At 35.6% G+C, this 22,228-nt stretch overlaps 1 protein-coding gene across 10 annotated transcripts in view; it reads left to right on the top strand.

The window, feature by feature from the left end:
• The window catches only part of CalpA (calpain A), a 560,472-nt gene that overhangs the window by 372,946 nt on the left and 165,298 nt on the right, over window positions 1–22,228 (top strand). Inside the window, exon 1 of one of the 10 annotated variants that reach the window (XM_069812567.1) lies at window positions 1,374–1,617. The exons of the other annotated variants lie outside the window; for them this stretch is intronic. Coding sequence (XP_069668668.1) covers window positions 1,399–1,617 — 219 coding nt within the window. The 5' untranslated portion in view covers window positions 1,374–1,398. Of the gene's footprint in view, window positions 1–1,373; window positions 1,618–22,228 lie in introns of those variants that run through there. 10 annotated transcript variants of the gene reach the window in all.

Genomic DNA, 22,228 nt, shown 5'->3' on the forward strand with positions numbered 1-22,228 from the left:
AAGTATGTTGTGTCAGTGAAGTGTGTTGTATCAGTGAAGAAGTATGTCGTGTCAGTGAAGTGTGCTGTGTAAGTGAAACGTGTTCCTGTCAGTGAAGCTTTATAGTTTATAGTGGCAGTGCAAAGAATTTGAACAGTGAAATGTTTTTGAAATGTTAGTGAAATCAGGATAGAATCAGTGAAATGTGTCGTAGTTCCAGTGCAGTGAGTGAGTTGACAGCGAAATGAGTGTAATGTTGAAAGGTACTTGTGCAGATATGAACATATACTCGTGGGTTTTAGTTCGATCTTAGTTTTACGATACAAATTAGAATATTTCAAATGTTATTTTAAGTGACCGTTTCATTTAATTTAGTATATTCCCTGTTGTTGTTGTTATTATTATTATTATTAGTATTAATTATTAGTATTAGTATTAATTGTATTTTTAATTAATAAGTTTATTATTGTCATTATTGAGTGTAATTAGTTACCACTGCCACCGGGTATATACCCATTGCAGTGTGAATAAATACATACATACATACATACATACATACATACATACATACATACATACATACATACATACATACATACATACATACATACATACATGCAACAAAAGAATTCATTTTCCCATTCTTTGCGGAAATAATATTTTTCGACTTTTTTACTTCATGAGCTTCCTCAGAGAGCGACTTTTTTTTAGTAAAATTCACCGCTGTACCTCAACCGGTCGGACAGGTTCCCCGATAAACAGCTAGGGGTGTGGAGGGAGGGAGATCACGTCATTCCGTTCGACTCCGTTCCACATGTACTACTGATGCCGACGTCTGGGCCCTGTAGAGTGATAAGGATGATAGTGAATTGTGGTCATCTTGGAGGATACAATTTGTCCTGACGCAGTCTTTATACACTAGGAATTCCAGTTATTGGCTGAGATTTGAACCTGAATCTCTAATGAGAAAAATCATTGCGTTAACAATTCGGCTAATGGTACGTTAGAAATTACTACAGAGTTAACGAACACTCTGACAGTAAATTAAAACGTTAAATATCTTTTGATTTTCTTGCATGTTCATGGCTTACGTAGTTAGGCAACCGCAAAGACATGGAACTGGAGTATACAATAAGACAGTCTTCATGTTCGAGAGCCGGGCACATATTATTTCCTTGATTTGATTTTAGTGATGGAATATGGCTTAACAAACTACTGTGATTATAAGTGTAATCAGTGAAAGTTATTATTATTATTATTATTATTATTATTATTATTATTATTATTAATTACGCATTGTCAACAATATAGCAGGAAGCTGAATGTCCTGCTTCAACAGACCTCAGTTTCCTAACGATAAGATAGACCTGCTAGGTTCCCGGATGCGAGCTCACTCAGTCTGCTTTGGAATTGCGAACGATGAATATGAATATCAACAGAAATTTCACAAACATTACCATCACGACCAAAAAGAGGGATGCGATCGGGACCAAAAAACCGGGTGTGTACTTCAGAAGGACAGAGTCCGATGAGGCAAATCAGAATAGTGTGATCTCCACGACGTACGGATCCATAACAAGGCGATGCTGTACGCCTCCAAAGAAGCCGACCGTCAAGACTCGGGGTACTACATTCAAGGTAAACACTTGAGATATATAAAGCACGACCCATCCAGAGAGTCCTTAAGTCCGATAGCACAGAGATCTCAATGCCATAAGATAGTGCGTCTTTGCCCTATGATTGCTGGCTTGTTTTTTGGACATACAAACCGTACCCCAACATATCTCAGCGATCTTCTTAGATAAAAGTCTTCCATCTTGTAAAAATATTGCAGCATTATGGTCAAACTTTGTCCAGTGTTGAATCTAGCCACTTTGCTTCAGAGGTGAAATTAATTCTCCAGGAGGGGTTGAAAATTTTGAAGAGCAATTGTACAAACATTTATTGCGGGGACTATTTATTTCAGAGGTCTTTCATATTGATGGCTAAGAAGTGATACGTCAAATGGTCATTTAGTTTAACTGCACTATTATTTAGAATAACAACATTAGAGTAGAATAGATCTTTCAAAGCAGAAGCATACATGACAAGTTCGTCTATTTTGAGAAAAATTAATTTTTAAAACAGTTTTTTTATACATCTGAAAATTTAGAGATACGAGATATCACTTTTTAGCCATCGATATTGATTTAAAATGTTGTATTTTAAGTTACTCTACAGTAATTTTTTATATTGAGAGTTTTCTTTATCCAAAACGTATTTAAACAAACAAAAATGATCTCACACTGCTTCTTTATTACAGATATTTATATAAGCAGTGATGTTGATATCATCATGAGTGAGTGTGTTTCATGCTTTTCTTGAGTGAAATTTGGTACTTAAGACTTACAAATTGAGAACCGATTTTGCAAAACTCAACGTCTACAAAATTAAGATTTTTCAGGAAACACATTTTTATGAATAATAACCAAGTTTTAATTTTTTGAAACTTACAGTAATAATAAAATATTTTTTTATTATATACATGTGTTACATATAATAAGAAAAATTAGTTTGGTCTGTTACATTGTCAGAAAAAAAATTAATGAAAACTAAGACTTTTCTTCAAAACTTAACATCTACAGTTACAAATCATTTTAAACTTTAAACAACTTTTAATATTGCATTTATTTATAGTGAAAACAATGACATTTTAACAGTGAATCAATGTTATTACATCAGTAAATGGTTTCATCATACATTGAAACTTCATTGTTTCATTTCATTGTTAACATCTACTGTTACGTATATTATTTTAAACTTTTAACAATTTTCAATATTTCACTCATCCAAAGTAAAAACAATTGTCATTGTTAACTAATGTCTGTAGTTACAAATTATTTTCAACTTTTAACAATTTTTAATATTTGACTTATTCAAAGTAAAAACAATGAAATTACATCAGTGGATGTTTTCACCATACAGTGAATCGTCATTGTATTGTTAACTAACATCTACAGTTACAAATTTATTTTAAACTCTAAACAACTTTTAATATTTTACTTATCCATAGCAAAAACAATGAAATTACATCAGTGAATAATTGTTATTACATCAGTGAATGTTTTCGTCATATGAGGCGTTCAGAGCTAAAGTGGATCAAGTCCATGAGATGTAGTTTTGAGTTAACAGGACTTAAAGTTAACTTGCTGTAGTGGGTTATATAATTTCACTACCAATAATTTTATTGCTTCATTCTCAAATTCTAGATTTATAAAATATAAACAATAATTATTGTGATGTTAATTGATGCAAGCTTTGGTGACTAGAGCCACTATGGCTAGGAACATCGTGAACAAATAATCTGAGCCAAAAGTGACTGGTGTCACCTACCGGCGAATGCTTGGAATTAAGACTTAATCCATTACTGCTCGGAAAATATCCAACTTCAGATAATCAGAAAATGAATTAAACTCAATTTATAAAAAATTGCTACTTGATCCACTTGTTGTCATTGTCACAACCACTGACAGCCTCTGAATAAAACTCTTATGCTTGTACAGGTGTGTTGTCAAAATATTTAAGAAATGTTTTCACATCCTCAGCTTTCTGGACACTTACACGATTCCTTGGTGTTATTAATTGAGCATTATCTATTTCCCTGAATTGTGTAACATTTTTCTTCCGTACTTCAACCGTGATTGCCGGCCCAATATAAATGGTCTCCACTTAACACAATACAGTATTTGTTTCTGCTTTTTTCTAAACAAGGACTCTTGATTAATTTATCTTAAAAGGTAATTTACATTTTACGAGTATAATATTGTTAATAATGGATTTAATATCATAGACATGATGATTACGTAAAACAGCATGATGCTGTGAAGGCAATGTTATGTTTCATGTTTTCGTAGTTCCTTTTCGATAACACCAAATATTCTATTTGGTGGCATGCTACTATGACCCTTAATGGGAAAGTAATGATAAATTTTTCTGAACAATTTTGATGACTCGCAAAATCTAAGCAGCATAGCCATCATAATAGTATTTTTGTTCTGTGATGCACAAAAGTCAGAGAACAATCTCAATGTTAGATCTTTAGCATTTTCTCCAGAAAGTTCCCTCTCTAAGTTACCTAAAAATGTCTGACTGTAGATGCTATTTCATTTGCCCGCGTTTCATCTGCGTTTCAACTCAAGTACGAGTATAATGATATGTGTTTTTTTCATTCTCATTTATTACCATAACTGTATAGTCATAGAACCCTAATTGAAGAGAGTAGAATATTTCGCCAACTGACAGTTTGGGTAAGGACTGGTTTTGTTGACAGTCGAAGCACACCGTGACAGAAATGCAGGGCTAGTAAAATATTCCATACAAAGTGCTTACAACTTAACATCGACGCAACTTTCAATCATTTCTTAAGTAAGTAAAATCTTTCTCCTAGTACTGTAGATGTTGAGTGTTGACAAACTGATACGGGCCCAGCTTAATTTAAGATTATAACGTATCTTTCATCTCTCGGCTACCATGGACCTTCTGCGTAAACTCTCGAGTTGTGTCATTGAATAAATGAAACAAAGTTAATAATTAACATAAATTTTAATAACGAACACAATTAAGAAAATGAATAATAATAACATGTACAAATACATAATGGAAAATAATATAACAACAAGTATATTGCACAGCGCCGAAATTGCCTATATATCAATTGCCCCGAATAACACTCACAATAACCTACAAAGTATACTCATGGAAAACGTTACACTCCTCCACAACCATCCGCAATATACCTATATCACGCAACTACTCTCGGTTAACCTAACGTGATACAATCTGACCTTACAGACACAGCCATGCTGCATAACCCACTCTTACATAACCATCCATACCGGTTACAATTAGCCTACATATAATTATTACTTCCTACCTCGTAATGTTGGAAATTTCAACATTCATATAGCAGGGTGAGTTCTTGTACTGTTTTTCAATTTTTCTCCTGGGAAGGAATAACTATTTACATCTTGGAATCGGGATGTTCATCATCCTGAGAATAATCACAATATCGTGGATATTTTCCTGTTATCGATCACTGAAAAATTTGAAGTGTGCCGTTTGAGTAACTCATCGTAAGAAAATCCATAAGCGCACAACACACCGCACGCCACTAACTTACTAACAATATACACACATCAAAATTGTCTAAGGAACACAGTATTTCTTCTTCTTCTTCTTCTTCTTCTTCTTCTTCTTCTTCTTCATGGTATGGGCAATTGCCCTTTCCGGCTTCAAAGGTCGCCCCTTCTTTTCATTGGTTGCCCCTGATCTCTTCGTCCTTTTGGTTTATAATTCATTGCTTTCTTAGGAAGTCTGTAGTCGTCCATTCTCTCTACATGTAATTTCCAATCTTGTCTGTAATTATCTGTTTTATCAATAAGTGGGCAAGCTCCTAGTTCCTGCCTGATATCTTTATTTTTAATTTTATCTAATCTCGTGCATCCTTTCACTTTCCGCAAGAATTTCATCTCTGCCGCTTGTATTTTACTAGCTTCAGGTTTTGTTGTAACCCAGCTATCACTTCCATATAAAAGAGTAGGGACAGCCATTACATTTTAAAATTTCATTTTTGTTTCCTTCTGCTTTTATTCTTTAAATTTCTACTAATTATGCCACATACTGTTTGGAATGATTGTAATTTTATTTTTATATCATTATCCTGTTTGTAACTTACATCACATCCCAAGTACTTAAAATCAGTAATTTGTTCTACTGCTTTATTATCTTTTTCAATGTTAGATCTCACAGTATTTTTGCCTTGAAATGCCAACAAAAATCATAGGAGGTCTATTTGGTATATATGTATCATATACATGTAACTAACCATATATACGTATCATTCATTACATAACTTAGTAATAATATTGAACATTATTTCAGAATAAATAACGCAGAATGAGAATTGTAAGGAAACAGTCATAAAACCTTATCACTCTCAATTGTCAGTACCTTTCTGGCATCAGTAAGTGGTAGCAGCTCCTCTTGTGTTAAGCACAGCTCGGCACCTCCTTAGCATTGACGAAATAAGATGGGAAATCTCATCTTGAGAAATGTTCTCCCAGTGATGTCTAAGCCGAACGTACAGCTAATCCAGACACTGGATGTTGTCTAGATCCTTCGAAACTTTTCTTTGAAAGTTACCCCAAAGGTGCTCTATGGGGTTTAGATCAGAAGATTGGGCAGGTCACCGTAGCACTTGAATATTGTGTGTTTGAAACCACTGACACACCATTCCGGCAACATGTGCTCTGACATTATCATGCATGTAGAGGAATTCAGGCCTATACTTTTCAGCGATCGGTATATAAACATTTACTCGCTGTATTCCTCTTACAAGAATGAGGTCCCTCTTTCTATTGGTCATTATTTCTCCCCAGACCATAATAGAAGCTTCTTGAAATTTGTGGGTCTCCTGTACGTTCCTAAGCTTTTCTGCGTCACCTGGTGGCCTCCATATGAGCACTCTTCTTGAGTCTGAGTGCAAACCGAAGCTTGATTCATCTGTAAAGAGGACCTGTCCCCATTGATCCACTGTCCAATGTTGATGTTGTTGGCACCACAAAACACGATTGCTCGATTTCCGTGACGAATAACAGACCACCTTAAAGGTCGACGGGCATGAAGGCCTCTTTCATACAGTCTATTTCTGATAGTTTGAGTTGAAACAATTACGTTACTTACATTTTGCAAGGCACTTCTTAACATTGTGGCAGTTGAAGTTCTTTCTCTCAGGGCTCTAGGTACAGAAATCTGTCTTGTTCTACAGTGGTAACTCTTGGTTTTCCTTGGTGCCTTTCTTCTGGGCTGCCAAATTGTTCATAACGACTCCACATTCTTGAAATTACACCTCTTCCTGTATTTAGAGCCCTTGCAGCATCAGCTTGTGTTCCGCCACTTTCAATTATGCCAATCGCCTTAAACATTTTGTCATGGTTTAAATGACGACGTTCTTCCATCATTAAAACTATTCTTAACTGTTTATTACGATTTTACACGGTTTTTTAGTTACTATGTCCCCTGTTAAAACACACTAATTTAATTCTTTCCAATGTAACAATACAAAATAACAACGTTTGTTACTATGGTAACTAGTAGAATGACAAATGACTAGTACATTAATACTAGTGGCTTGTGCAGCAAATGCTGCTGCAAACTAAGTTCGTTAGACGTTCAAATAAAAATTTTTCACATTTATTTTCAATGGAGAATACTTGTCTTTTTGATAGTTATTTGCTTCCATAATAATGAAACATACTCCCTCTGAATGGATTTTTTTAGGCCAAATACTTTTTCTTGAAGCTATCCAACTTCAGTTTTTGAGTTTCAACGCGAAAACGCAAGTATCAATGTCAGGACGATAGCAATAGCTATTTCAGGTCATTGTGGATTGTAGGCAAAAGTAAAAAAAATGTCAGGTTTGCTAAGCTTTCGAACAATAACATTTTCGTATAGCTGCTGCATGTAGAACTTGAAATTTAGAGCGTAAAATCATTTTATCCTACTAAGAGATCTTGCTGAAATGATCTGGAGACTACAAAATTTTCTAGGCCTCTTATTTTATCAGTAAGTAATGCCTTTTGATCTTTCCTTAGGAACTGTAATTTTTGCGCTCTGTCGAGCCAATACTGAAGACAATGACACATATCAATATCTACACTACACCGCCATTAAGTATATGAAAAAGACCCAACCCCACTGGGCTAATAAGTATAAAAATATTTGGTTTTTAATAGCAATATTATTATCTTCCTCAAACGTTTCACTTTCATGTCATCAATATAGCATCAGTATTATGTACAATTAATGAAAAATAGATGCATCATGGTATTAACTATAATAATATTTAATTTCTAATGATAATAATGTCATCAAACCACCTCAAGTTTCGTAGATTTGAATATCCAATACACAGCTGTACTCAGAAAATTATTATACACTGCAGAATCAGTTTTTAATAAGAAATTGAATTGAGCTCTAAATATGTCCGCAATCCTGCAGGTCATGGCCTTCGTGTAATAACCTATTGTTTATTGTAGTGTGTGTTTTGTTTTGAAATTCAATCAAGTCGGCCGTGATTCGATAAAATTAGTTCTCAAAACTGACAACAGATGGATTTTGGAAAATAGGAAAATTATGTAGGAAAATTGACATTTCACTGAAAACTACTACTTTTCCGAAAAACTTTGGGTTGCAAGCTTCAAAATGAGGGGCCATTTATTAAAATCCGTTCAGCCGTTTTCCCGTAATCTCCATTACCAGTTCAAATTATACATTAATATATTCGCTTCCGTTCAGTTATGTAACTTGGTAATTTTTTTTTTTTTACATTCCTAATATTTTAGTTGTTCCTTAGACAATTTTGATGTGTGTATTTTAAAGACATTGTTTGCGCACTCATAGCAGTCCAGACTAAACGCAATAAGCTGAATGAAGCCTTCTGAACGACTTAGAATATAAATATATGTGATGCTCGTCTCTAGATACTAAATATAATCTGGCATTGTCAGAAGAGAAGGACGAGTATATACGATTGTAAATATTTGTTTCCATGTCCTCTGAGATTCTTCCTAACGTTTATATCATTTATAAATCATTGCTTTCATATCTAGTGAATGTGTTGGCAATTGCAAACGTTCACATATTATAGACTGAAGTAAACCACGCGTTATTCTGTAAAGTACGTATGTCCATCTTGAAGCTTTGAACAAACTCGGACATAAACATAGACTTGTAGTGTCAGGCCGTTTTTAATAAAATATTAAGATTATGTGTGTAAAAGAAGTTGTTAGTATTGTCCTCAACGTTAAATACATATTTCATTGTTTAGTGAGTTTGTATGATTCACGTTCAGAAAAAGAAGAAGAAGAAGAAGAAGAAGAAGAAGAAGAAGAAGAGGAATAAGCTCTTTGTATATCTACAGTGGTTCCCAAACTTTTTTGATCGCGGATCCCTTTTGACTCTAAAAAAGATTCACGGTTCCTCAAATTAAATTAAATTAATTTAATCGCTAGATTAATACAAGTCTTAGATGTAAATTCAATATGCCTCCATATTTATATTCTGTACGTATTTAACTTCGACAATATTGTGTAGAACTACATTAATTACCATTCATAAACATTCAGTAGTATTTATAAACTACGTGTATTTTGTTCAGTAATTATAGCCATAATTATAAACAAATTATCTACAAATTGCTAATGTGAAGAATGGTGTTGTTTCCTCGTCTCACAACCCGGTATGACGTCTCTGTACCATTTTCATTGTCGGTTTTCGCACTTTTCACTAACGTATTCTGACACTATTTTAACCCTTCAAGTTTACGTTGAAAAAAATGTATATTCTTGTTCTTACATTCGGGCTGGTTTGTTTCCAAATGTCTATGCAGTTTCGCGGGCAATAAAGTACTGCTACTTAATACTTTGTTACATAGCGCACAAAGGACGTCCGGAGAAATTTTATTGCCTGTATTCCTAAATTTAAGAGCTAAATATGATTCGTCATATTTTCGTTTTTTGGTTCATTGACCCGTTTTTAAATTAGCAGCACTGGGATGTGATACATGACAAGATGATCGGCTGGTTTCTGAATTTGTAGAACTGTCATTTTTATTGTCTTTTATTGACCACCGATCCATTGAGGCGACACTGTATAATATGAATATTAAAATTATTCGTAATATTAAATTAATATTATTATGCTCAGAATCAAAGACACGTGGTTATTAACACGCAGTTTAACACGAATACTTCACATAAGTCCGTACTGAATGAATAAAAACTGACTTCACAATAAAAGTAGCAGCGTGCACAACAATGGAAGAAATTCTTTTTAAAAATATGTGTCAAAATTTATTGCTGACTAAATAACTTTGTCAATTAAATTTATTTTATAATTAATACATTAAGTCTCTGAACACATTTACAAAAACTTATTCTTACACAGTTGGTCTCGAGAGAAAAAAACTGCAAACATTCATATAGTCTACAACAGCGTTTCTCAAACTTTTCTGAAGTGAGGACCACTTTTCTAAGTCAGAACAGTTCCGCGGACCACCTTACTCTTGCTCCCTTCGAAAGCAAATTTATCATTTTTGTAGTATATTTTAATATCAATATACTTTAGGCCTATATTTTAAAATAGAATTAATTAAGTAAAATTAATTAAATTAAATTAATGTTATATTAGTATTAACTAATTAAGCTAATGTTAATAGAAGAAAATTGATTTTTGTTTCTTTAATAATGCTATCAGAGTTTGGATAATCTTTAACTTATTAACTAAAAAAATTAAAGGTTGGTACTGACATTAATGAGATGGATGAGCCTGCCGATTCTTTCACAGTTGTTCTATATTTGGACGTATGCTGATAAGCATAAGTCTCAGATTGTCACATACATCGTGTCGATTTCGGTAGCCTACTTTTTTTTTTATTAGAGTTTGTGATAAAAAAAAACCTTTCTCACACAGATACGTAAAACAAACTGAATTATAAACTCTGAAACACCATTGTACAGTTCACTGTATTCTCTTTTCACTTGTGATGCAGTTCAGAAATTAACCATACCTTCCGCTTTGAATTTCATTTTAAGTCCGGTCTCATTCGAGAGTTCAATTAACTGTTCTCTTTCACTCGATGAAAGTTTGTTAGTTTCAATATCGCAATGAAAGTAATCACGAACCCATGAAAATTCATCATATTTACTTGGAAAATAAATTTCAAATTGTGACCTCAGAGTTGTATTATTGGTGTACGACGTACAGTACGTGACCATTTCAATGTGCAGACTGGGTGTCGGCAAAACTATTAAGAAAGTCATAAATATATGAAAAGGTTCAGTCCTCTGTTATGAATTTGGGTGGTCCCTGGCTGGGCTACAGGGGCGGTGCCAGCTGTGCAGGGAAAAGATGGCGAGAAACATCAAATTCATAGTGCTTTAAATCCCTCTTTTGTTGTTGAGAGTATAGTGAAAGTCAGCAGACGGATAGGGTAATAAATTTCATAAAATGTCAGTACTGAGAGAAAAAGTGAAAGGCGATTGCCACGTGTCATTTCCAAACTCTGAGATTTTCAGCTATACAGTGATACGTAATTCGTTTGAATTTTATTTTTTCTTCTGCCTTTTTTGAAGGACCACCAGGGCAGACCTCGGGGACCACAGGTGGTCCGCGGACCATAGTTTGAGAAACGCTGGTGTACACCAAGCAGATGAGAACTAATAACTCGTCACCCACGCCAAGCAGACAAAAATTTCCAATAGAATCGACTACCTTAACTGAAGAAAGAAAGTCGTGTTTTTTACAACAGCTCAAAGGCCAGCTCACGCAAGGGTGAGATCTGTCACCTAGCCTTGCCGATATTCTTTCATAAGTACAGCCGCGTACAGTACTGTACAATCGCGTCGAGAAAAACGGTAGTATTACCGACATATGTTATTATTTCAAAATATATATTACAAACCGTGGATCCTCTGATAAGTGTTGGTGGTTCCCCAGAGATCCGCTGAGCACACATTGGGAACCATTGGTATATGTTTATCATATTAGAGTAAACAGATTTTATGTGCTCTTGGAAATTATCATCCTTGGCTTCACCTCGGGCGCTAAACTTTTCAGTCGCGTATAAAATCTAATTTTATTGTCACTCTATATAAATTGTTATTATTTTTTAAAAAAGCTGAAGAAATTTAGTTACTACTCAGATTCTCAGGAATAAGCTTATAGCAGGGACAGAGTCAAACTTAGAGAGTTAATGCTATTACTCGTACGAAATGTTGTGCATCCATGCTGAGGACACTCCTATGCATGCATTGCGCTCACCTAGAAATTTATTCATAACACAATGGTTTAATAAATTTGTAATAGTCTGATAACGTACTAAATAACTTTACTTTATTCAGCATAGCAAATAATGTTAAATATAAAAATTAGAAATTTATCTTTTGAAGAGGTGGAGAAGTTCAAATATCTTGGAACAACAGTAACCAATATAAATGATACTCGGGAGGAAATTAAACACAGAATAAATATGGGAAATGCCTGTTATTATTCGGTTGAGAAGCTTTCATCATCCAGTCTGCTGTCAAAAAATCTTAAAGTTAGAATTTATAAAACAGTTATTTTACCGGTTGTTCTCTATGGTTGTGAAACTTGGACTCTCACTTTGACAGACGAACGTATGTTAAGGGTGTTTGAGAATAAGGTGCTTAGGAAAATATTTGGGGCTAAGAGGGATGAAGTTACAGGAGAATGGAGAAAGTTACATAACACAGAACTGCACGCATTGTATTCTTCACCTGACATAATTAGGAACATTAAATCCAGACGTTTGAGATGGGCAGAGCATGTAGCACGTATGGGCGAATCCAGAAATGCATATAGAGTGTTAGTTGGGAGGCCGGAGGGAAAAAAGACCTTTTAGGGAGGCCGAGACGTTAATGGGAAGATAATATTAAAATCGTTATGTGGGAGGTGGGATATGATGATAGAGAATGGATTAATCTTGCTCATGATAGGGACCAATGGCGGGCTTATGTGAGGGCGGCAGTGAACCTCCGGGTTCCTTAAAAGCCAGTAAGTAAGTAAGTAAGTAAGTAAGTAAGTAAGTAAATAATGTTACTTATACAATAATGTTTTTAGCCAGGAAACGCAGATAATATAGAAATTACAGCTATTTGCCATGACCTAGTTCTGTATTGAGAAAGTTGTTTAGAAGATAAGATTTTATTGAGGCAAGCATTGTTTTGTTACGCTAGGTATAATCTTTCTGACACTGTTCGTTCTGGAATTTATCATTTCTTCAGGTGTTCCTTTGTTATTGGATGTAATCCCTAAGTACAAGCTTTCATTTTAATATTCTCATCAAAATTCAGGTGTGATTATTACCTACCTTCCACGCACATACATTTTGTTTTGATTCAGTTAATTGTTGGGCCCCAGTTTACATAACCATGTATTCTATATCCTCAGGATCATGGGTTCTCTTTTGACGTACACTTAACGGCAAGAAGAATGAGCCGGCGACAATTTCTTAAGTTTCAGACACATAACGTTGCGCATGCTCGTCTCGTCAAAGCCGTAGTTCACCAGGTAACACATAATTAAACCATTTAAATTTCTTGTATTTTGTTTAAGAGTCTAAAATATGTTATAAAATCGAATGTAGGGTTGATTCTAGATACATCAGCGCCTCTGAAGAGTGAAATAATAATAAAATTGATAAATACAAAATAACCGAAGCAAATATGAACAGGAACACCACGTATTATGCCGAACCGATATTAACAGTCACAGTAGCGTAAGTCGTTACGGCATTGGTCTGTTCAATAAGTTGATAGTAGTAGCTCAAGGTTCGAATCTCCCACAATCTTCTTTTTTAATTACAAATTTGCCATCATATATGTCTCGCAAAGCTATATATGGCGATATCTCTTAGAATATGCCCAAACTCTAATAAATAATAAACCCCCTTCTCTCTTTTAAGCAATACTCCTATCTGTTAATAAAACGTTCTGTTTCGTCATTACGCTTGAAGATGGCACAGAGACAATAGCTCATTGCCCTGGTTCGCATAGGTTATTCTGTGACAGGACTTCGATTGGAGAAATGTCATTTTCTCCGACGAGGTAATTGTCTCCAGTGGCAACGATAGTCCTGCCCTAGTTTATCGTATGGATGGACATCGATACGATGAACGCTTCGTGAGACGACTTAACAGGTCGGGTTGCGTGAGGGTCGCGTGTTGGGGGTGGATGTCATACGATGGGGAAAGACTTCTGGAACGCATCCACGGTCGGTTTACGCAGAAGTCTACGAACACATTTTGGCAAATGTAATGATCCCTTCCGCCCGAAAACGATATCCAGAAGGAACATTTTTCTTCCAGCAGGATAATCATCCGATACACACCGCCAAACGGATTCAAAGATGGTTTACGAGGAGGCGTGATGTCGACCCAGTCAACTGGCCTTCAAAATCACTAGATATGAATCCGATTCAAAATTTGTAGGCTGCAGTCAAAAGGAACCTACGCTCTAATTGGGCAGAACAACCATCCGTTCGGACACCTGAGGAATTGTGGGACAGAGTTCTAGATGCGTGGGAGGAGGTGACCAAGAATTTAGACCTGTTCCATAAACTTGTGGACTCCATGCCGCGCAGAATGAGGGCAGTTGTTGACGCAAGGGTTTGTGGACGAGATACTACTCCCCAGCACAGGCCTTTCTTTTTTGTTAATATGTTATGAAATTGTTTGTTTTTGTTTATTTAATTATTTATTTGTGTTTGATATGCGTCCGTTTTTTTTTAGGATGTGAAACAAGTATTTTTGTTTATACAGACCAGGTCTCGCCTATTAATAGCCCATAGGTGATGGGCAATAATATTTTTGCAAGGGAGGCATAACAAAGTTTGTTAACAAATGCTATTTCACATTTAAACTAATAAATTAATTAAAAGTTGAAATAAAAAAAATTATAATAATTTTACCGTACCGAGAGGCGAACTGACAACCTCTGGTACAGATTACGTTTACACGAGTGAACTGCGCGATAGAACTTAGCATTTCTATCGACCAAGAGTCGGCCCATTCTTTTTACCGTTAAGTGTACAACTGTGTATTTCTCTTCACTAAGTATGGGGGGGGGGGAAGGAATTTGGGAATTACTGTCACATAAAAATGCAACCCCATCTTACTTGTCTTCCTCTTGTTCTCATTCTATTTCCTTTGTATTGCCCTTGTTCTCCTTACATTTCCCTTGTTTTTATCTTCATGTTCTTCTTGTCTTCTCCTATTCTCCATATATGCCCATGGTTTCCCTTGTTGTCCTTGTATTCCGATTGTTGTTCCTGTATTCTCTTTGTTCATGTATTCATCTTGCTCTCCTTGTACTCACTTCATTCTCCTTGTATTCCCATTGTTCGCCATATCTTACTCTTTTTCTTGTCTTCGACTGTCCTAGAATCAATAAATTAATCTCTGTGGTGAAGAAAGTTTTCGTTAAGGTACCGTCAAGGATACAGACTTTCATAGAAAAGCTCCCAAATATTCCTCTGCCAGCTCAAGCAGTTTTTACCCGATGGTGTACATGATTAAAAGCAGCAGAGTACTACAATGAACATTTCTCAAAGATCCAGATGGTCTTAAAAAAATCTACCCGAGGATGCCGCTTGTGTCACTTCGGAAAAACAGTTACTCGAAGATCCGTCCATCCCCCGTGATGTGGCTTATATTAGGTCCCACTATGCGCTTCTTGATGCAATCATCTCAAAATTGAAAATCTCAGGGAAACTTATTTATGAAAACATGGCCTTACAGGAAGAGTTACCAAAAAATCAAGGAAGCGTCAGGCTCAAGATATGTGGAAGAAAAATATTTTACAAAAGAACAAGGGCCTGAATGAACTGTGTGCAGCAGTAGATATTCTTGTGGGGAAATCTGGTGTAGTTGATTGCATCATTCCAGTTGAACATGTGCCGAAATTGAACTATGCCCCGACACATTTGTTGATGTAGAACGTTCTTTTTCTGCTTATAAACTGATTTTCACCGACAAGCGCCAAAATTTTTCTCTATAACACTTACAGAAGGTTTTTAGTAATTAATTTCGAAGTCAACTATAGTTTCAACATTTGAAACAATTTTTGTGGAGTTTTAAATCATTTATGTGTATACATACTTTTAAGTGACAGTACCGGTACCTTTGACAAAGTTTAATCTTTTATTTAGACACAGTTTGAACACCTAATTACTATTTCTTATAGTTTAAAATTCTATGTATATGTCTAATGTTTGTTTCTTTGCCTTAGTCAATAAATTTGCTAATTTATTAACATTGTACTAATTTTTTTAATTGGCTTTAGTGTTTTCTTATCGTATACTTTCACAGCCTATTTTATGATTAATAAAGCCAGAATGAGATACTGAAAGAGCTTATTTTAGGCACCTAGACACATTTTTGAATCTAAAAATCTGTGATCTAGCGATAAAATTACTGTTGGTTTCGGTTTCATCAGGATGGTGCAACGTGCTACACCTCTAATAATCAGCTCCTTCCAAAAATCTTTGGCCACTATGCTCCTCTGATTTAACTTAACACACCGGACAACCTGAAGCAGGTCACTAAGCTGAAAATCTACAAAATCACTCCCGGAAAGTTGAGACGCATGCAAGAGAACGAGAAGAACTGCATAAGCATCCCGGAACATGCTTATGGCACGGGACATGACACATTGAGTAAGCACTTCAGCTGGAGTTGGCTTTTGTGCATCCGTTATGAAATGCGTTGCATACCGGTTAAGCCGGCTCAACCGTAGCCTACCTCTTTCCAGTGATGGTCTGGCATACCTGACATATGAGTCGTCATATCTGAGTCAGTAAGTTCACCTGGAGGGCTCAGGTGCCTCTTATGAAGATCTGTGAGTCGCCTAGAATCCACTACCACTGCCAACTAACAAATCATGAAAAACACACTATAGGGGGGCCATAGATGCGGTGTCACTTGAACAACGGCGGTTCCCTATTTTTTGAGACGAAAATGGAGAGCGTTGGTAGAGTGACGGGAAAAACGGGAGAATCCCGAGAAAAATCTTCACAAACATGACCATAAATTTATTCAGCTTCGTCATCGCCGAGATTTTAACTCGGGTTCTCGGTTGTTGTAAACCAGCGCTTTGTCAGCGCTATTCCAACACATGTACAAGTATGTTTAAACAACCGAAACATCCTTCACCACTGACCAGGCGGCATGGACTATTTTCTTTCTCTCAGTATCATCTTTCAAACATTTTAAATTGTTTGGTAAAAACGTTTGTCATGTTAATAAATTATCTAATCATCACTAATCGCAGTAAACACATCACAGTTTTCCAGGAAGAAGCCCAAATGAGAATGGAGGAAGTGAATTTTTAATGAATGTTGCGTCCTATTTCACGATAAGCCAGTAATATATTGTCCATAATAAAATTGCTCCATAGTTTGAGGCGGGATTGTTCCACGGGAAATGTTAAATAAACTGTCGGACAGATTCACAAGCAATCTTTTCTATACTTGCCAAAATTTCACCAAAATATTAATCTCAAATGAGTTGTCTAATTTGGGATCTGATAAAAATTATCTTCCTTAATTCTAACCTTACTTAAACTTGGAAAATTTGAAAGTAAGCATTTCCGCTCCACCCATCCTTCATCTACGAATAAGTTCTTGTCCATCGCGATCCAGTGCCTTTACAAGATTTTTAAACAGTTCTAGTTTGATATGTTAAGGAGAAAAAAAATTGTATTCGATTCAAAGAATGGCTGCTGCTCAACATTCATAGTTCCTGGCTACAAAGTTTATTGAAATGGCCAATCTTTCATTTTGAAGAGCTAAATTAGCTCGGCTAACTAACCCGTCAACATAGGAAACCGCTGTACTTGATGTACTCTGCTGTGAACCAAGTATAATCGCAAGCATCTTCAAATAACAACATACTTGCTCTTTCGAATATATTTATCGTAATTTATACAGTTCAAAAAAATATTCCATGTCTTGATAAGTCTCTTTCATATGAACTGCATAGCCAACTGAAACCGAAGGCATAACATTGTGCAATAATACAGCTTTAAGGCTCAACCCTGTGGCGTCTAAAAGCAGACTTCATTAATTCGCTGTGTGTTGAGAATTTATGGTATCCATAAGTCCTTGCATATAATTACATAACACATTGTCATTATTGATCTGGAAAAATGATTCCAAGGTTTTTGATAGTCACAGAGACATCTTCAGCGACCATGTTCCACTTTTGAAAATGGGATTTTATGAGTTCTGCTTTGAAAATTCTAGGTTTCTGACAAGATCATTTAATTCACTGTTACTTATAGCCTACTGTGTTGTTGAGATGAAGTGATAGGCATGAACTCAGGATGTGATTTTTTTTTTAAATTTGTTGTATTTTGGTGGTCACAAAAATCAATGATATATGGGTCCCGTGATAAGATAAGATAATAACTGCCTCCCATTGGAGGTAGCCCAGAAGGACTCAGTATACTATCCTACATGAATTTTACAATATTAAATGTTTACATAAATTTTGTAGAAAGAAAATTAAAATAAACATATATGAATTATAAAGTGAAGAAAAAAAAATAGAGTGAATATGATGACTCAGAATTTGGCAAGAGCGTTTCAAAACTGAAGCTTCGTGACTGTATATACTAGACTGTGCTAGCAGGGTGCGCTTTCTCTTTCTGAAGCTATCCATTTCTCTGTCTTCCTTCTCATACGCATTCTCATTCACATCCTTTACTATAGAAACAAAATTGCAGAAACTGGTCAAAATATTGCTGCAGTGAGAGAAAATTTCGAAAATGTTTATGCAGAAATTGTAAGGACTGTTGGAGTACCTCCCAAAAGAATAATCTACCAAACTATCGGCGTGTTTACTGCGATAAATTTCATAATGTGGACAATCACCTTGATAATGAGGTTTCAAGATTATGGGAAGTTAAAGGTTTTACCGCTACTATCGTGTGATAAATACTCACCATATAAAAATAAATTTTGCTAAACAAGAATCTTCGAAATTGCTGTACTATTATCTATCAAGTTTAAAAATGTCAGGCTGAAAAATGGGCTTAATGTAGGCCTACTTTACGACAGCAAAGAGTTTGAGAACAAAACCCCACACGAATTATTACAAATACTCTCGTTATCAGACAAGGAAAACTAGGCGAAATAGAATGCGTCATATGTAAGAACTGCTATAAATCAAACTTTTAAGCTCTAGCTATATTTTGTTGCGTATTTGGATATTCGCAGTGTAGTTTATTATGTCGTCTGGAAATAATACCTTAAAATATGTACGTAGGTCTCCTACATTTAAGAAAATTCACTGCTTCCCCTGACTATACACCCACCGCACGCCACTGATCTTTAGCTCATCTTTTGGGATTTTGCCTCATATTAGACGAACACATGGTGACAGCTACTATCATGGAGTCAGCGCGACCCCAAACCTTCACCTAAGACAAAATATGAACATTACATTGATAACGAACAAGCATCAATGCCTCATAAACCTGACTTGAAGCGCATCATAACTCATATTGCATTGTTTATTTAGGATGAAGAAGAAGAAGAAGAAAAAGAAGGGGAGGAGGACTTATATGAACGTGTAACATATTAATTACGTCGTCTTTTTATATTGTTTTGTAGTCTCGATCTCTGTCGGAATCTTAACCCAATGTGATTCATAGGTTAGGAATTACCGTATCGCGTGTTTTCATGCAGCATTTACACGAACTTCGTGCAACTGTTTCTCGCAGATAACTAGGTTACTCGTTCGGAACTGAAAGTATTATAAAGCACGTAAGCTATGTATTAACTAACAATTACATTTTAGAAAACGTTCAATAACATTCGGAATGAATGCAATAAATGTTTTTATTTCCATGCAAGACAAATTAAGATGGTTATAAAACAAAGGTGTTACGAAAAATTTTTTCCCCATGGCGAATGAAAACCTGGTCATCATAACTCTTTAATCCGTTTCGTCCGTATTTAAGCGGGGATTATGAACCCACGTTGGGCTCTCACAAATAGCTGAACACTCTTTACATGTGGTCATTCATCACTGTGCAAGGTTACCATTTAATACGGCACGAGATAAATAGTAAAGAGACATATAGGTCATTCGTATCTCGTGAAATCAAATACTTGCGTGTGCCATAGCATATATAATAGTAATAACTGATTGGGATAAGCGAGCTCCCTAGCTACAAGCAGAAGCGTTGCGAGGGAGAAAAACTTCTCAATCCACTTCCCCCCCCCCCCGAGGCGTAGGTGGGCTCCACGAGATGACGAATGGCTTTTAAGTTATTTTAGTTCCGACATGATGTTAAAACACAGAAGTTTTGTATCATTGTTTTCACGAATAAAAGAAGTCATATCACTAGCCTATTTAGCAACAACTGAATAAACAAAATACCGTTTACTACAAGCAAGGAATAAATTGTATGTGTGGTTCACAAAAATGTACGAGTAATAGGCCTATCAGTTCAGCGTCGTTTTTGTCGTGAGTAGCCTATGGTGTTTACAAGTCGATAATGTTATGGTAAGGGACGAAAGTAGATATCAGATAGACTATATACTTACTGGTACAGGAAAGATTCCGAAATTGCTTAAAAATGCAGACTCTGCCAAGAGCGATATTAACTCAGATTCTGTCCAGCTGATAGGCAAAATAGATATTCGTCTGAAGAAGATAAGAGGAAGACAAATGATGAAGAAATTGAACATGGAAAAACTGAAGAACGAAGAGAAAAGATGCAATTCTGAATCAAATTTTCAAGAGAAAGCCGTTACATTAGAATCCATACCTGAGAATAATGAGTATTGGATTCATCTAAAAAACTATACAAACAACAGCAGAAGAAACAATAGGATACATAGAAGATGTGAGAATTAAGAAACCTTGGGTCACAGGGAAAATGTTGGAGATGGAGGAAAGGACAGAATAGAAAAACATCAACACGGAAGAAGGTAGAATATACTACAGGAAACTTAACAACGAACTAAGAAGAGAAACTGATAAGGCGAAGGAAGACTGGATGAAAGAGAAATGTAAAGAAATAGAGGATCTAGAGAGAAAAGGAAGACAAGATTTAATATACCGCGAAGTAAAATGTTTGGACTTCACAAATAAGAACAGGAAATCCATGTGGTTGATACAGGACGAAATGGGAAATTAAATAACAAACAAGGAAAACTAAACAGAGAGATGTAATATGCAGCGGAGTTATATGAGGCAGGGAATCGTCCAGATGACTTGTTAGCTATAGAAGACGAAGCAGCCGTTTCAGATGACGAAAAAGGATTTTCTGTTTTAAGAGAAGTTGAACTAGCGCTTAGGGAAATGAAGAATGGGAAAGCAACAGGAGTTGGTGGAATTTCCATTGAATTAATGAAATGCTTGGATGAAGACAAGAAGGAAATTCTATCATTATGCAACGAAATAGGCCTACATGAGAAAGGCGAATGACCTGAAGATTGTACGGAAGCAGTGTTGTTTCCAATACCGAAGAAAAATGATGCCACGAAATGTAACGAGTTCAGGACTATCAGCTTGATATCACACTCGGCGAAGATTCTCCTACGAATACTGAATCGACGTTTATATTCTAAGATGGAAGAACAGTTGGAATAATATCAGTTTGGCTTCAGGAAGGAAAAAGGTACGAGAGATGCAATTTGACTCCTACGAACAATCGACGAAAGATACCTCGAGAAGAATAAAGAAATGTATATAGTATTTGTGGACCCAGAAAGGCATTTGACAGAGTGGATTGGAATAAACTGATGGGGATCATAAAGAAAATTGGCGTAGAGTGGAAAGACAGAAGGCTGTTTAATAATATTTATATGAAACAAGTCAGTCAGGATAGGAGAAGCGGCCCGGTATTATAAACACGGTTAATCTGAAGACTGAGTTAAACCAAAGTTAAACCTAACCGAGAATTTACAGTAACTCAATGCGCCGTATTACAGAGTCTCGGTTAAGTTAAACTATAATGAAATACAACTGGTATTATTGCTATGAAAGAAAAAAAAGACGATCTCTGCTGTTTTATTGTGATATTGCTGTTAAAATGGCCGATGCTCGTGAACAGTCTTCAATAAGAAACATCTTTGTTTTTCGATAACAGAGAAAATATCATAAAAAAACCTGTAAAGAACCAATACCGCCTACTTCAGTGTGCTTGTCAGACTTAACCTCAAATAGCTTCTTAATTCTGCTATAGTCTAAACATTATACTCCCAAACACATTGCAACCAGACTAAACCCTGCATGACCATCCGCGACAGAACACCATACACAATCAGCTGACTAATGAGCTATAATATTAGTGTGCGCATTTTATAAGCTGTGTAGAATGTTTATGAAACAGAAGTCTGTCGATTAATAAAATTATTTTTATGAGTTTGGTATTGTTACATAATAGTATTAGTGTTTTTATAAAAGACCCCAATATTTCATGGTAAATCTTACCAGGAGACTGTCTGCCACACACAGTTCAATGCGCAATAGGCTTACAGTAGATATATGGACACATCCGAAATCTTCTATCGTCACCAGAGGAAAAATAGCCCAGCGCAACTATAATTACAATAGCTGAAGTAGAGGTCCAACAGAATGTTTTCAAAAATAGAAAGGTAATCGTTTATCTTTTCAAAC

Source organism: Periplaneta americana, chromosome 16 (assembly GCF_040183065.1).
Source record: "Periplaneta americana isolate PAMFEO1 chromosome 16, P.americana_PAMFEO1_priV1, whole genome shotgun sequence".
NCBI classification, from domain to species: Eukaryota; Metazoa; Arthropoda; class Insecta; order Blattodea; family Blattidae; genus Periplaneta; species Periplaneta americana.